This window comes from Squalius cephalus (genome assembly GCF_949319135.1).
Source record: "Squalius cephalus genome assembly, chromosome: 20".
Lineage (NCBI taxonomy): Eukaryota > Metazoa > Chordata > Actinopteri > Cypriniformes > Leuciscidae > Squalius > Squalius cephalus.
This window is the reverse complement of record NC_137141.1, coordinates 10,903,573-10,921,259: the sequence shown is the minus strand read 5'-3', so window position 1 is coordinate 10,921,259 and position 17,687 is coordinate 10,903,573. Positions and strand designations below refer to the sequence as shown.

The 17,687-nt window shown below is 37.0% G+C and overlaps 2 protein-coding genes across 4 annotated transcripts in view; both read left to right on the top strand.

Annotated features, from left to right (window-relative positions):
- Positions 1 to 997: 997 nt before the first annotated feature.
- On the top strand, positions 998 to 4,453 carry stx11a (syntaxin 11a). 3 transcript variants are annotated; one of them, XM_079853999.1, is made up of 3 exons: positions 1,852 to 1,907; positions 2,138 to 2,199; positions 3,395 to 4,453. In XM_079853999.1, exon 3 carries the CDS (start codon positions 3,400 to 3,402, stop codon positions 4,282 to 4,284), a length of 885 nt encoding a protein of 294 aa, XP_079710125.1. In that variant the 5' UTR covers positions 1,852 to 1,907; positions 2,138 to 2,199; positions 3,395 to 3,399; the 3' UTR covers positions 4,285 to 4,453. The 3 variants fall into 3 exon arrangements, with proteins under 3 accessions (XP_079710126.1, XP_079710125.1, XP_079710124.1); XM_079854000.1 differs by lacking the exons at positions 1,852 to 1,907; positions 2,138 to 2,199 and adding an exon at positions 998 to 1,062; XM_079853998.1 differs by lacking the exons at positions 1,852 to 1,907; positions 2,138 to 2,199 and adding an exon at positions 2,342 to 2,524.
- A 5,231-nt stretch (positions 4,454 to 9,684) lies between these two features.
- Positions 9,685 to 17,687, top strand: part of LOC307148508 (utrophin-like) — a 57,247-nt gene continuing 49,244 nt past the window's right edge. Inside the window, exons 1-4 of the mRNA XM_079854118.1 lie at positions 9,685 to 10,169; positions 14,247 to 14,377; positions 14,482 to 14,638; positions 15,520 to 15,637. Of these exons, the coding sequence (XP_079710244.1) occupies positions 10,035 to 10,169; positions 14,247 to 14,377; positions 14,482 to 14,638; positions 15,520 to 15,637 (541 nt within the window). The 5' untranslated portion in view covers positions 9,685 to 10,034. The remainder of the gene's footprint in view (positions 10,170 to 14,246; positions 14,378 to 14,481; positions 14,639 to 15,519; positions 15,638 to 17,687) is intronic.

Here is a 17,687-nt window from a genome sequence, read left to right as displayed (position 1 = left end):
GAAAAAATATATATTTTAAGACAGACCTACCATCAGCTTTGAGGTCAATCGATGGTGTATGCTTCTGTGTAGATTTATTGTAAACACAATACGATTAGCCCAGAAAACTACCCACAATTCTGCAGAAAATTTTGCCAATCGCTAGTTTGTTACCATTGAAACGGGAATCCTTCACTTAGGCTACTTTGATTTTCTGATTCGTTTCTACAAAAAATAATAATAATAAAATAAATTTCATTACAATAAAAGAAACATATGTTGGTTGATAAATGTGTAGATATTAGTAAATGTTTGAATTAATAATAAAAGTTTATTAGTTTTTGTTGTTGTTTTTTTTTTTTTTTTTTATTGTTTGGTTTCACTTTGGCCATTTACTTCTAGGAAACTTAGACTATATGCCATTTATACAGTGTAAAATCGACTAAAATTAAATTTGACAGGATAAAACCTGACAACATTTAAATGATATTTTCATAAAATAGTAACTAAATAAATAAACAAAAACAAATAAATAACACATTGATCAGGCAGAAAGTATGTTTTGGCCTTAGTGGATGTTGAGAACAGTATACAATTAGCCTGTATAGTAGCATACATGACTACATTTTTGCATCAGTTTTAGGCCTACACAGCCATGATGCATGCACAAAGTTTCAGCAGAAAGCAAAAGATCCCTGAGACCCTGAGAGTAAGGAAGGAACCATGGTACAAAGAGGAAACCCACACCGATCTGGGGTGCATTTCTTGAAGCCAACTATGGTCACAGGTTTCGTTGTCTTTACCAACACAATTTAACAGATTGTTGGCTAACAATGCTTTTGGGAAACCCACCTCTGGGCTGCATCCGAAATCACTTACCTCCCTACTATATAGTAGGTGAAAAATAGCGTGACAAAAGACTTTCTCAATTCACAGTACTCATAAAAGAGTAGGTGTAAAGTACCCGGATTACCTAATTCTTCTGCCGAGATTCTGAATTGTGCATATGATGGACACTTTACAATCCCATGAGGCCACGGGAGAGGATTTAGGAATGGCAGTGAACCGACATAACTGACCCTGGTAGGTCACATGATAATGACAACATGGCCAATGTAGTACGTCCAGATTACATTCTACATTCAAGAAACAGGAAACAAAAATAAGCAGTTATGCTCAAACAAGTGTAACCAAAAATACAGTCCCAAAACCCCCATTACCTAAAACAGATTTCAAACTTCAGTGACTGCTTCAGGGAGGAAAAGGTCACAAGGTTCTGAGAATCATTATTCGGGCTCTACTGCCATCATGTGGTGAGTGCATGGACCAAAAAGACCTAATTCCCTTTATTATGATTAAAGATTACCCAAGATTAAAGAGATACATATCTGATCTGATACATCTTATGTAAAGTATTTTCTCCTGCATATGCAAACGCCATTAGGTTTAGTTGGGCTATCATGTTGTGCAGAAAATCTTTTTACTGTTTCACTTCTGCTTTTGCACTCACATGATTATTGTGACTCATCTGGCTTATGCTACTATTTGTTCTAGAAGTAGGCTAGTTTTAGAACAAATGTAAGCCAATCAATAGAGAGTTAGAACACCTTACCTCGCTTTTCTGAGCAACAACACCTTTTTATTCTGCTATACATAATTGTGTATCATTTCTGATTTTCCAAATTAGCAATTCACTGAAAAAGAATGGGAAGTGGTTTGTATTTTGACCAATTTCTCTAAAATCCCCTCTCAAACAAACACAATGGCAGAGGTTTGATTAAGTTATAGTTTAACCAGGCCTATAGATCCTCTCTAAAAGGACAATTGTTATAGGCCTACCTAACTGCCTATCCTCATACCTCAGAGGACAACCGGTTTGGGTACTATCTTGTTTCAAGAGAACCCGTAAAAATATTAAGAATGAATGGGTAGGCTATAATAAGGAATTCAATCAACTGTTTGTCTTATACAGTAGGCTTGTTTGTCAGTCAAGGGTAAACGGCAAGAACAAAGCAACATTAAATTACAGAATTGTTTGGACTCAGGCTACAGTTTATTCTAATAACAAAAAATAGTACGATTTTTATTGACAGTTAGGCTCCAGCACTGTACAATTATAAATGGATTGTTTTTGACATGTGCCCTTTGGTAAAAACAGAGGTGATCGATTTTGCACAAGGGAATCTTCCACTGGATCTGCAACGTGAATTTTGAAAAGGTGTGAGTAAAACAATGGTGTGAAGGGATTTAAAACATCAGCTAATGTGATAATGTGAGGAAAGTGTGGCATTTTAGGGTTTAAAAAGTGTCAGTGAATGTAACGTGAGGAAATTCTGTATTTTAAACTTGAGTAGCCTAAACACGAGTTAACGTTCGTGTTTTGACTTGTCGGAAACTCCCACCACAAGTCAGACTCAGTCAGTCAGTCAGTCATTCGACTGCAACGTTATTTCCTGCAACGATGCGACATGAGGTGATGCGCGTTAGGAAACGATAAAAGCTCGAGTTTATAGCGTTTGAATTGAACAAAGGGACATGAAATAAGGTAACGTAACAGTTTATGAATCATTTCAACTTTCTCAATTTGATTTACACATAAAAAAAGTTTGTCACGAAGCTGTAGCGGAACGTCAAATCAAGGGATTAATCTGAATTAAACAAGGAACTTGAGATTACAGCACGACTGCACAGTCTATGTCCTTCTATCGTCTTTACTACTTTTTTATTTTATTATTGTGGTTACTGTTAAGAGATCTGGCTTACTTGATGTTGTGTTATTTAACAAATGAATTAAGTTACTGAATCAGTGTTCACTGTAAAATGATGAAGGCTACAGTCAATACTTATTTTTTTTTTGTGGCTGCACTTCCCTATGAAATGTTATGTACATTGATATATTTCATTAGTGCACAATGTTGATTTTACATCCGGGAATAGACTGGATGGTCTTAGATTATATTATTGTTTTGTTCACATGTGTATCTATTGCTTGAGGTTTATGTTCATAATGAGACAATAACGAGTTTACTCCAGGATTTAAGCACTTAAGTCACTTATTTGCTCTTATTGCCTCATGGTGTTCAACAGAGGATTAAAGGGAAGTCCCCACCCTTTTTATGCTATGTATGGTGGTGACTATATCTGGTGGGAAATGTGCAGCATCTTTGCCATTGTGGTGATGACTATATGACTAACACTTCTGGTCTTATAAATAGTTTATCTTTATGGTAAATTGCCAGTGTACTAAAACCATTTATTAGAGGCCAAAAACACGCAATCAAGCGTGCATTTTGAACTGTGTCTGGCTTTATATTCATCCAGTTGAATACCATACTGTGTAATGAAGGTCTCATACATGTTTGTAGAGTCAAAGCTTGTGGGCCATAAAGTCTAACAACCTGAATTTCCCTCCCAGGAAAGATGAGAGACAGGCTGGTTGAACTGGGAGGTGTTGCCACCAAAGTCCGCAGCGAGGACGAAGAGCAAGTGGATAGCGGAGAAGATGTGGACAATGGTGAATTTGAACAGCATGCAGTGGTGTTCGAGGGTGAGGACATCATGGAGGACACCTTCAGAGAAGCCCAATCCATCCAGAAAGAGATCTCCCAACTCAGGATGGAGGTCAAGAGACTGGGTAAACAGAACACACGCTTTCTCACCTCTGTCAGACGCATTAGCAGCATCAAACGCGACTCGAACACGATTGCACGCAGCATCAAGACGAAAGGGGAGAGCTTGTATGCTCGGATAAAGAAGCTGGATGCACTTTGTAAAGAGTTGGAGGAGAAACACGGAGCCCATTCAGCTTTGGTGCGCATGATACACGGCCAGTTCGTCTCTATAACGGGTTCTTTTCATGAGGTTATGAATGAATACAACAACGCCGAAATGGCACAGAGGGACAACTGCAAGACTCGTATCCAAAGGCAGGCGGGGATCATGGGTAAAGAAGTGAGTGGAGATCAAATCGAAGAAATGATTGAGACCGGCAAGTGGAACGTTTTTTCCGACGACTTGCTCACAGACGGGCGAACCGCTCGTTCAGCGCTCACTGAGATCGAGAATCGCCACAAGGAGCTTTTGGAGTTGGAAAGTCGCATCCGGGACATCCATGATCTGTTTTTCCAGCTGGCTTTGCTGGTGGAGGAACAAGGGCCCATGGTGGACAACATTGAGGCAAATGTATATGCCACCCAAGACTATGTGACCAAAGCTACAGCTCAGATAAAGAAGGCTGTCAAATACAAGAAGAAAAACCCTTGTCGACAGATCTTCTGTTGCTGTTTTCCATGTTGCAATAAATGATCTCAGTGTTAAAGCCTTCCTATTTCACATACGCCATATTAAACGAACAACAGTCTTTCATTCTGGTGTTAACCATGTCATGTGATTGACTTTGTAGAGAACAACCAATGCCCAGTGCCTGCGCTTGATTGTTTCCATTGCAAAAAAGCTTTTTGACTTCTAAACCACAGGAGCTGCAATGCAATTGAGCTGAAGTGATACTGCAATGTCACTGCTACTCTTCTGTAAGTGTCACAGGACATTCACTTGATGTGTAAAAGATATTAAAAAGGAAACCACAAGTGTTTTACACCCATGTACAGTGCAAGCAAACATTATACAGAAGCTTTATTTTAAGATACATTTGTGTGTGTATGATTGTTGTGTTAATTTAATAAATAATATTTTATCTTTGAATGCCTTTATGTTTGTTTGATCACCATATTGTTCTACAGTTTATTATTGAAACATTTAGGCAATACATTGTATTGCATCATTGTTGGTTTCCCAACTAGGAAAGTTACTTCTGCAATATGACTTGCAAAAGGAGTTGTGTAAAAGTTTAGTGGTTTGGTAATAAAGCCCAACAATTCTATTCATTTGAACAAACACTGAGAAGAATCAGCATGTTCTTTCTTTTATTGATGGTTGCATTTGCATTTGAGAACCATGCTTACTTTCAAAGTAGCATTACAACAGGATATTCCAGTTAAAACTACCAGGAGTGGGGTTTGAACCCACGAGGACATTTGTCCATTGGATCTTAAGTCCAACGCCTTAACCACTCGGCCATCCTGGTGGATGCAGAGTTCAACTGACCAACTTACATTTTTTAGAGGAAATGTATTCTGTTGTTTCTTTGTTTCGAATGACCACATCTACCCGCAGAGCAGCTTTTTCTTCTTCTACTTCTTCTTCTTTTTTTTTTTCTTTAAAGAAAATGCATCACATTAAACTAAGTAGTAAGACCTTTCAGTTTTGATTGTAGTTGTATTTGAGGTCACAAGTTTCACATTTGTATCTTGAAGGTAGTTTCGAAAAAGAATTTAGAAGCACATTAGTTTAAAAAGGACAACAACACTACAAATGTAAAGCAATGGTGCATATGCCTAAGAAAAATTATAGTTATATGCAGGTGCTTTTAGTATAAAGTGACACAAATATCTGGAAGAATAGTGGGGTTAAATCATTTAATCTATTAACAAAGTTAGCTTTGTTTCTTGTGTCACTGTTGGTTGCTTGCATGTCTCCTTTTTCTACTAAAGTGGAACATTTATATTATATATCGCATTGCACTTAAAGGTTATGAAGTTATACCAGGAGTGGGGTTTGGACCCACAAGGACATTGTCAACACCCTTTTTTTTTTTTTTTTTTTTTTTTTTTTTTTTTTTTTTTCAATTCACAGAGTTTCAATTAAGTCCAACACCTTAACCACTCGGCCATCCTGGTTGCATGTGAGATTCTTATGACCTTGTGTATGAAATAGATAACTGTAGGATCATTCAGAGCTGCTGATGTGTATTTGGGCTCACCGAATTTCGATTTCGTAGCTTTTGTAGTAGTTCAATAAAAAAAGGCACAGTATTGGCAGCAAAGAAAGAAACTATACAGTATCTGCTGTAAACTTGTTCAGTTCAATTTGCTTGTATCAATACAGTTTCATTTATGAGATAACAATCAATTTTCTTTCTTTTTTCCTCAGTTCAGACTGTAATGTGACAGTCTAAAGTCTGTTATGTTGCATTAGTTCCAACTTTGGTCTTTTCTTCTGTGTATTTTGCAGTGATGTGATGAGGCCTACAGACAGTCTGATATTTTGTGTGTTGTAATTGTAACTGCAGTTGGCACAGCATCTGTGTATGACAGGCCTGTAACTTTAATGCATTGGCATGCATGAATGCTTTTGTAATGTCTTTCTCAGCAAGGAGAAACACTGAAACACACGAATTGCTGAAAAAGTGTTTTAGGACTCTTGTAAGTTTAAAGGTTAGTTTTATGTAGGCAGGCAACAAGTATTGATACTCTAAATAGTTTCCCAATAATAAAGTAAATAATAAAAAAAATATATATATTTATTTAAAAATATTTAAAGTCTATTTGAAGTCACATTTTCCCCATCAGGTTCAAGTGATTCTTAACAACAGTGGAGGTGTGCTGCCATGTTACACCATTAGATGTCAGAATTGAACTTTTTAGGTCTCAACAGAAAGTCTCTTGTCTGTTAAATGATGTTCAAGTAACTGGAGTAAATTAATACTCTAGAATACTCTATGGTTTCACAGACAAGGCTTAAGTCTAGTCCCAGACTAAAATGCATTATTGAGCTGTTTTAACTGAAAGCACCTTGCACTGGGATATCTTAAAATATGTCAGTGCCATTGTTTTGTCTCAAGATGCACATTTATAAAAGGCACATTTATAAAAAAAATTACATAAATGCCCTAATTGAACTAAGGCTTAATCCTGGCTTAATCTATGTCTTGTCTGTGCAACCTGACTATAAGCAACTGAATAAAGTTGATGAATAAAAGTGAAGTCAGTGAAGAGAAATCTCTAGATCTTAGGGGCCTGAAAAATATGAGGTTCAATTTGTGCCAAAAACGAATGCTTTGTGCATTATACTATACATTTCATTTGTCCTTGTCTGCAGTAATTATTATAATTAGGCTATATGTTGAAGTGTATGTGCTCTGTTTATGTTGTCTTGTGCTGCAGTCTTTACTGTCGTCTTTTCTGTCTTCTTCTTCTTCTGTATTCTTTCTCTGTCGTCCTTACTGTAGTCTTGTTCTCATATGAAGAGAACCGTGAAAGACTCCATGTATCTCTGAAGAGGACTGTCTTAAGCCCTATTCGCACGGGATTAGTATTATCTGGGGACCGTGTGATTTAGAAATGACCCCCCCACGTCTGAATTTCGTGTGGTGCATTCGCACGGGATAACCGAAGCCTGTGATTTTACTCGAATTTACTGACTTATCTCCCGGAAATGACTTGTCGTTATTATAGGTCTAGCTGTATGATATAAACAGAAGAATGTTCCTTACCGCATGCTGCTATATGCTGTGGCGTAACTTTGTTTTAAAAAGTGGGTGGGACGGGTTTTAACGGGGGAGGGGGGGATTTATGAATGCTAAATCATAAATCGATGTAGGCCTGTAGGCTACAATAACATTACGATGTCCAGCAATCGATTTAAATAAATTGGATAAATCCATTAGATAAAGTGTATTAAAATAGTCTAGTGGTAGAACTTTTGCCAAGCGTGTCAGGTTCTGGGTTCTAATCCACACTCGTATAGGTTTTTTTTGTTTTTTCTCATCAAAACTTATTATGTTTATCAGTGGTTGTATATCAAGCAAGCATACGTTTGTATGCATTTTGTTTTGTAATTTCACCGGGACGAATAGAGAGTCTCCACAACGGATTGAAGCGCGCGTCCGAGTGAAGACGCGAGCCACAAGAGATATAGTATCCGCGCCACTGATCGCAGCGGCAACGAGCACTTTGATCACTTGATTTAAAAAACACATTTCAGCGCTAGATCGCCTCTTACAAACGAACTAAATGAATGCTCTGCTAGTTAACTGGAGATGTTTTATTTATTTGTATTGGTACATTCGTACATGCCGCGAGATGTTTCAAAAGTGGTGGGGATCATGTCCCACCCGCAAATTACGCCTATGTATAAGTCATTCATCTCCATCTAATCATGGTTTTCAGCTTTCTCTTTCTGCTAATTGTATAGTTGTATCGTATCATGGTGTATAGCGATATGACCCCTAGCACCCAAAATACTATCAGAACACTCCAACACAGCCTCCATTCTTCACGAAAGATGGATAAAAAAGCGCACAAGAAACAAAAACCTTGAAAAAATTATATACACCCTGTTAAATCACAGAGATGCCGATTCGCACGGGACTAATATTATCACAGGACCTCGGTGTTCGCCGAAATATGGTAGGTCATTTGCGGGGGAATTTTTACTTTACAAATTACAGACATGGCCGATTCGCACGGGATTAAGATCACAGACAACCTCCGCAATTATTACAAATTACTAGAGGTCGCCAGGTAATACTAATCCCGTGCGAATAGGGCTTTAGAATAGTTTCTGTGGTAACCTGGGAAACTGCATATTTACCGTATCCTGTTTTTGTTCCGACAATGCGAAAATCGAATTAAAGGTTATTTTATGCCTGTCCTATTTACTGTATACCTATATACAACTTATACAAATTTATCTGAACGAGTAGGCAATGACTGTAGACAAGGACAAGGACAAGGATATAGTTTAAAGCCCAAAGCAGTCGACTCATTGTTGGCACAAATGTAAACTTACATAAAAAAATTACTAGATAAAAAAAAAACTTTTGAAAACAGATTTCAAAGTGCATGTTTTTGAAAAGAGACCATGTATACGACCATGTAAACTACAAAAACGTGAATTTGTGAAAACAGTGACGTCATGCGCATGTGTATTACATGTTCAACTTCAGTCTATAGGCGCGTAGTGTCTCCTAGATGTAGACATCGCTACCTATACTGGCCTGGCAGCATAATACAGCATTTTAATTGTTTTTGTGGATAGTTTCGACAACATTGTCGTCTGTACGTGAAAACCGCAAAGGAAAAACTTTTCTTTTTTAATTAAATCATTGTAGTGAAAACATAACCTTAGTTTGTTGGTTTCAGGACCACCTCTCAGAAACCTGTTTACTGACAGCAACACAAACCTGTAAACATCGAAGTAGTCTAGCTAAATTTAGCATGCTTCTACCAGGAGTGGGGTTTGAACCCACGAGGACATTTGTCCATTGGATCTTAAGTCCAACGCCTTAACCACTCGGCCATCCTGGTCACATAAGTGCAAAATTAATCTAAAATATGGTGCTAAGACTACTCAAATAGACAACATTTAGCAAATATTAAAAGTGGTACGGTTCTCTTGCAGAACAGTTGTGTAGGCTTAAAACTTTTATTAAAGTTTATTAATTTATTAATCACCTAAATGTGTTATTGATTTACCACATATTCAGCCATCTTTTAGTTCAGAGTCCAGATTTATTTAATACAACTGTTGCTTCTCCAATAGTTGAATATGCCTGTGTAATTCATAATCATCACTAAAGAAGCCAAGACATTTTTCTAGGTCACTTTATCAAATAAAATGACTTTGATCAGACAGTCAGATGTTATTGCTTCCCGTGAAGCTCAAAATGAATCATTCTCATTCTGTAAAACGAGACAAATCAAATAAGACCTTCTGAAATCCATGCAATGTTTATTTCATAAAATTTAAAATGAAAAAATATTTAATTTGGATTGAATAAGACTGTATCATGCAATCTTGTTTTGTGTATTATACTGTGTGCTCTCCCTAAATCTCTCTCTCTCTTTCTCTCTGCCACTCACTCAGAGTCTGGTTCTCTCGCTCAGCATCGTCTCATCCAGACAGGGAGTTTTTGCTGACAAGAAAACAAGCCTTTTCACCGTAGCTCAACTTTCAGTTTTCATGGTTCTGAATCACTCCTCTCTTCATTGTTCAGTATCCCTTTGAAGATTAAAGTACAAGCCTGAAGACAGGACATCTCTTGGGTCGGATCTTTGTGCTGGCTTTGTTTGCTGCTTTGGAGAGCTGTATTCTCTTCTTCACACTTGCAAATGACCTCATAAGTGGTTGGACAGGCTGTTGGAGCATTTGGATGCACTTTCAAAGCCTAGATGATGTGCTAACTGTGCAAACATTACGAGTGGCAATCCTATAGGATGAGAATCTTACACAAGCCCAGCAGTCTGAAGATAATGGCTATGGTGAGATCTTCACTGCAGAAAGTGATGCTTTTTCTACAGCACATCCAAAGAATGTCTGTCACGTCACCACGTTACCAGAAACTGTGCAAGGTAAAAGAATGCTTTGTATAAAATGACTTCGTTTGGAGTTGCATTTTATTCAGATCTGTTTGTGATGTGTATTTGGGGTCGCAGATAGTCAGTGATGTTTTGGGAGGTTCAGTAGCACCACAAGGAAAGAAAATTACAATAACCAAGTTTTAACATTAAGATATTGCAAAAAGAGGCATGAGTAACATGGGGCTAAACTCAGGTTGAAAAAAAGCTGTTTCAGGAATCTTGCACAGTTGTTTATTCTCTGGTAGCCTACTGGTACAATCCCAAAGCACTGTATTTTTCATGAATATCAAGAAATTTGCATAACAAATTCACGAAAGGTGTGCTTTTGCATAAGCTTTTTTAAAATCACCAGGATCATTACCAGGAGTGGGGTTTGAAGAGGACTTTTGTCCATTGGATCTTTAATCCAACGCCTTAACCACTCAGCCATCCTGGTGGATGTGGGAATTAAATTACCTCAAATTGGAAATGATTAAGTTGTTTCAAATGACCACATCTAGACACAGAGCAGCCTTTTTTTTTAAACTAGGTAGCATGTTTCTTTACAAAGTTACATTGCCAACTGCCTGGCATGCATTAGCGTTCTTAGCCATTTTCATGGATCTGTATATTGCATTATGTTTAGAGGTTATAAAGTTCTACCAGGAGTGGGGTTCGAACCCACGAGGACATTTGTCCATTGGATCTTAAGTCCAACGCCTTAACCACTCGGCCATCCTGGTAGATGTAGAAATTCAATTACCTCAAATTGAGGAAATTGATTCAGTTGTTTCTTTGCTTCAAATGACCACATCTATTCGCAGAGCAGCCTTTTTTAAACTAGGTAGTATGCCGTGTTTCTCTACAAAGTTACATTGCCAACTGCATGGCATGCATAAGACCTTAGTCATTTTCGTGGATCTGTATATTGCATTATGTATAAAGGTCTACCAGGAGTGGGGTTCGAACCCACGAGGACATTTGTCCATTGGATCTTAAGTCCAACGCCTTAACCACTCGGCCATCCTGGTGGTGATGTGGCTCAAACAACCTTAAATTGTGTAAATAGATTTAGTTGATTTAGAGGAGGGTTCACCAATCTCGGTCCTGGAGGGCCGATGTCCTGCAGAGTTTAGCCCCAAACCCCAATTAAACACACCTGAACCAGCTAATCAAGGTCTCACTAGGCATACTAGAAACTTTCAAACAGGTGTGTTGGAGCTGGTTGGAGCTAAACTCTGCAAGACAGCGGCCCTCCAGGACCGAGATTGGAGAACCCTGATTTAGAGTGTACGCGCGTTGTGCACCGACCTATATAGGCACATATTACAAATGCGCCCTTTAAATAACAAAAACATTTCACTGTTTTCACAAATTCACGTTTTTGTAGTTTACATTGAACGAGAATGGTATCGTTTTCAAAAACCTGCACTCTGGAACTCGTTTTCAAAAGTTTGTGTTTTCAGACCCCCTACTGTTGTGTTAATGAAAGGCCAAAAAACATAAAAAGTTTTCGGAAAACAGGGAGGTCATGTGCATGCATATTACACGTTTAGTCTATAGGCGCGTAGTGTTTCTTTACGAAGTGACATCGCCAACTACTGGCCTGGCATGATTTGTCGTTTTCGTGAATCCGTGTGAACGGGGATCGTTTAAACAACGTTGTTTCAAAACTGAAAAGGAAAACTTTTTAGTACCTTGTCGTGTAAACATATAAGCTTGTTAATGATTTAATAGGCCACTTAACAAAGTTGTTACTTGTTGTTTACATCTACATTTTCTACCAAAGTGCGTGGAACACTTATATATTGCATTATGTTTAAAGGGCATGAAGTTCTACCAGGAGTGGGGTTTGAACCAACAAGGACATGTGTCCATTGGATTTTAAGTCCCACACACCTTTACTGTTTGGCCATCCATGTCAAGTGTTAAGCTTTGATATCTTTGCTTCTCAGCAAGATGTTGCATCATGCAAGGACGCAGTTGACGTCGTATCTGAGATGCCAGAAACAATAATGTATTGATATTTATGAACTTCTTGATGTCTTAAAACAATGTGCCAATCTCTGATTTTCCAGACTAATAGCAAACACACTTTACTGCTTATCTGAAAGATGTTCTAAGCCAAGTTTCATTACTCATTTCAGAGATTTGGAATGGGACATACAACTTTTTAAGCATGCTCTTATTGTAGATTATTAGATTTGTACTTTATAAAGCTGCTGCTTGTGTTAAATCTAAGAACATAGATTAAGACAAGTGCAGACGATGCACTTTGCACTTAAACATTAAAAAATAAAAATTAAAATAAAAGCGCAAACTCTGCAATATTTTGGCATACTTTATCTACATTTTTCCTAATGTATTTCATTTTATCATACTTTCACAATGCACATATTTCAGCAGGAAACATGCCACTCAGCCATCCTGGTAAAAGTTCCTCTAGTCTGAGTTGTACCATTCTTCTATTTTTTTTTTCCGGAGAAATGTTGTATTATGCACAAACTGCAGTTGGCGCCATATCTATGAGATGGCAAGAACATTAACCTCTTCTTAATGTCTTCCTCACCACAAGGGAGCCAATCTGTTATTTCTCAGACTAAAAGCAAGCAAACCTTTACTGCTTATCTCAAAAATCTGTTCATTATATAAAGTGATTGTGTCTCTTCAGGAAACTTGGACTCTGCTCTATTAATATGGATTAGTTGTACGATCTCTTTATTCACTTTTTTATGCGACAAAGTGGTAGTTGCATGGACTGTCAACGGGGGGACAGAAATCTCTCAGATTTCATTAAAATATCTTAATTTGTGTTTCGAAGATGAACGTAAGTGTTACGTGTTTGGAACGACATTAGGGTGAGTAAATGATGACAGAATTTTCACCCTTTATGCTGGGTATCCGCTAAATCTGAAAGTTAATATATTTATGCAACCAAACCGTATGAGTTAGTTTAGTCAGCATTTCAATTAAATTGCAATTAACATTTGTGTAGTACGAAATAAAAAAATGTAAGTTCTTCTAACTTAATTTGGTTGTTTGTTAACTTAAAAAAATGTAGGCAACTTTTTAGGGTTTACAGTGTATCTATCCACTTTACACTATGTTATGGAGTTGTTCAGTTTATTGTCCTAACATCCAGAAAAAACTATATGCTTTGTTCCATGCTCAGACGGTGTGATCAGAGCAGGCTTACAGGCTTTCCTGGTTAAAATAAGTCTGTGATTTTTTACGGTTTTTGTTATTGCTCAGTTTCACATCAGATTGCTTCTTCATTTGCTGTGTCATTGTTGTCCTGCTCATAAATAATTTGGTGAATGATCAATAATTTGGTGAAGTCGTTGATGTGAAAAACGTTGATGATTCAGTTATGTTGAACCAAGGAAATTGCAGTGTATTTTTTTTATCCAGCAGCCCAAACTTTTGAATTATTTTATTATACTTGTGTAAATTTATTTTTATCACAACCTCTTTATAATGTGTGCGAAGAGCACACAAGATTATGATCATTTTTTAAAACATCTTTGGCAGTAATAATGATGGCAAATGTCATTTTGTTTTATCTTTCCCAGTTCCACTTATTAGCAGTATAGATAACGGTATTGGCATTTTAATGGGTTCCAGCATAATAAGCAAAGACTGTCTGTTATGTCTCTGCTTGATGTCTTTCTTTGGTTGTATATCATCACTGCAGCCCCAAACAAGAGAGCTACATTTCCTCTGATATAAACCAACCAGTCAGTATATGTCTGTGGAGGCTTAAAGGCGACTGCCACCATAAATGAAAGTTTTATAGGTAGGAATTACAGCAGACTGCTAAAGGCAAGTGAGATGTCTGCTGTTTGAGGTAATACTTTATTTTGCAAGTTGGTGTGTTCTGTCAACCACAGAGGTTTTGGATTGTTTGTCACTCATTTTCCAGATTTTGTCTTCCTTCATTAGTCTCATTCAACAGCTATTGAAGCAGTGCTATCAATTTAATTCTATTTATAGGGGACAGAACAAGGAGAAGATCACTCAATCAGAGTCCATTGAGATTCATTTGAATTGGTGCAGTTTTAACTTCTGCATGCTGTTATGTCTCCTCAGGACATTCAGACAGATGTTGATACCCAGACTGATCTTTCTAAAAGGGCTTTGAGAGGTCAGATCCCAAATACCAAGGCACAAGAGCTTGATAAGTTCAGAGATGTGGACCACATTCATATAGCCCCCAGAAGGTCTGTGCAATATATCCAGCAATACAAACAAAACAAACAAACAGATATCTCGAAAACAGAACATAACGTCCTGAATTTCCCTTCAAATTGTCATGTGCTCTTAGAGAGTGTTTGGAGGCCGGTGCAGAGAAATGGACCGGACTTATAGACATCCTTGAAGAGCTTTGGTTGTGTGTAAAGCTGAAAGATGAGGAGCTGACACGGCAAAGGCCGGTGGGAGAGGACGTTCATACTTTACTGCAGCAGCAAGGCTACTATACGGTCAGTCACACTGCGTGCATGTTCACAGCTTCTGATTGCAAGGACCATTACATCTCAGTAGAAGGAGAGTTCAGCACTTACAGTCCATTATGAGTGATGTTGTATTATTTTTTATACATAATGTTTTATAATTTACCACTTTGTACCAGCACCTCCTACCCACATGCACTGATTACATTGCCCTTTTAAACAGGCGTCTTCCAGTCCTCAGATATTGTGTATAATAAGATACAATACAAAATAATTAAACCCCTTGATTACTTTTCCCTCAAGCAGAAGCTGTGAATTGATTTTATTTGTTATTGCACTGCTGAATTATTGATGTCCTAGATGTTTTATCATTGCAGTTTATTGCATTTATTGCATTAAAACATTGCATTATTTACATCAGTTGCAGTAAAGCTGTCTTCACAAACAGAACTCAGATATTTATAGCTGTGAATAACATAATGAAGTATTATTTTATATATAACCATTGAATTAATCAGTATTTTACAGAGAAAAAAAAAAAAAACTTTGTCTGCCAGTCTGCACCTCATTTTCCCCATATTCATTTTTATCTCATTATTATAGTCGGTGGCTCATTTGTGATTTGATGATATTATCTTGCTTCATCAGTTAAATCCATGCAGAATTAATCAAACGTTTTCCTTCTGATATCGACCACAACACGTCTTCTCTCTGTTTCAACAATTTTGTTCCACAATTTGTCACTTTCAGCCCAGCTAATGTTTGGGTTTCTGCTTTGTTTTCTGATTGCTTTTCGAGTAATTATATCTCCAATTTCACCCCCTCTGATGTGTTCAGAATGAGATGTAATGAATGTCTACATTTAGTTTAAATGTCAGACCTCTGCATCTTTAATGAGCTGTTCGACACAGGCCTTGCACAGAGAGTTGATTGGACAGGATGCAGACGGCACTCTGAGTCAGGTGTGTCTGTCTCTGGCTGTCCAACCTACAACAATGGAGGTCCAGAGAAGTGCAGAGACGGCTGCAGGTGAGAGACTGTCTTTGACTGTTTTGAATCCTCCAAGAGGAACATTTTGTTTTGTTTTTTTAAAGGTTTTTCATTTATAGCAGAGAAGTTCTCAGTTATGTTTCATATCAAAAAAAGCTCAGATCATTTTTGTATTGGGAAAATTTGATAAGAAATTCCATATTGAAGAGTTCATATTAAAATCTTTTGATTGCAGGCTTTGGTGTTACAGGCTCAGCAGATATTTTGATAAGTTTGAGACATTGTTGAGATCCCCTCTGAAACTCTGGAGGGTGCAGATGTAAAATGTATATCTTTTTCTTAGGAGAAACATCTGAGAAGCAGGAGACTTCAACAAAAATGTATTTACTCAAATTGCTGTGTATGAGAGATAATTAAGGTCTCCTCCTATCTTATTTGTGATATTTATTTATTTTTATGCATGTTTTTTTATATATATATTTGTTTTATACAACATGAGATGCTCAATAGGCCTATTCACGCTTGTACTGTACACTACTGTTCAAAAGTTTGGGGTCTGCAAGATTTAAAAAAATGTTTTGGTAACACTTTACAGTAAGGTTCATTAGTTAACATTAGCTAATTTCTAACATGAACTAACAATACATTTGTTACACTATTTTAAAATTTTTGTTAATGTTAGTTAATAATAATCCAGCTGTTCATTGTTTGTTCATGTTAGTTCACAGTGCATTAACTAATGTTAAGAACCTTTGATTTTAATAACGTAGCAAATGTTGAAATTAATATGAACTAAGATTAATAAATGCTGTAGAAGTATTGTTCATTCTTAGTTCACGTTAACTAAGGTAGTTAACTAATGTTAGCTAATGAACCTTATTGTAAAGTGTTACCAATGTTTTTTTTTTAAAGAAGACTCTTACGCTCACCAAGACTGCATTTATTTGATCAAAAATACTCTAAAAACAGTAATACTGTAAAATATTTGTACAATTTAAAAATAACTGTTGTGTCACATGATCCTTTAGAAATCATTCTAATATGCTGATTTCTTATGCTGAACATAAGAAAAATATGCTGAACATTTCTTATTATTATCAATGCATCACCCTAACTGTTAAACACACTTTATTGCAGCGATAGATCACACCTAGCAGTCTTGTCTTGTCCTCAATTGTCTGTTTCTATTAAAGATGCCACCAAGTGTCAAATTTTATGTGTATTGTCTTTCTGATGTAAATGGTCGTCTCCTGGATTCAAACACTAATTTTTTATTACACGTTTCATTTCTGGAGGTCATAGTTTTAGTCTATAGCGTCGTTGCTGCTTGATTTATGTGTCTCTGAAATGGCTCAGTGGAGACAATAAAGCTTATAGGACACAAAGTGAAAAGTGAGAGAGTGCTGAAGGGTACGGATGTAACTCTGATCACAGAGGAAAGATCAGAGTCCTCAGTAATGACACACAGCAAGCTCTGGTCCACAGTAATATGGTTAGGACTAATCTTTGTCTATTCTTTATGAACTACTAAACTATTCAGTCCTGGATAACCCCAAATGCCTCTGGCATACAAGTACTTTGTACTTTTTAAAGTATTGGTACATTGGAGCTCCTTAAGGGGACAATAGCTTTATTACCAACTAACTTATCAATTATATAATTTGTAATATAATCGGAACTATAGTTTTCTAACATAATCAATAAACAATTCCAATTAGGATGACATGATATTGAACATTTATATAGCAAAGGCATGATAAACTATCAAAATAAAATTGAAATGCCACGTAGAGACTCGAATAGGTGGATCTCTTTGGTATCTGTTCGTTCCCTTTCTATACGGTTCACACCAGTGGCGTATAGGCAGAAATTGTATTTTGGGCGGGCCAGTGAAAAAGTGAGTGGGCCTATAGTTTTTCCTAGAAAAAAAAAAGACTTAAATAATAATTAAACCTTAGAGAGTAGAAAAAAGAAAAGACAAACTGCAAAAACAGTTACACCTTTATTTTGCAATATTCGGCAAAGGCAATAACAAAGCACTGTCTAATCATCATGTTCAACCAACAGAGCTCAATAAAGGCTGGACAAA

Bases quoted from the DNA above. Each gene is read 5' to 3' on its own strand.
- stx11a (XM_079854000.1), top strand. From the start codon at position 3,400: ATGAGAGACAGGCTGGTTGAACTGGGAGGTGTTGCCACCAAAGTCCGC.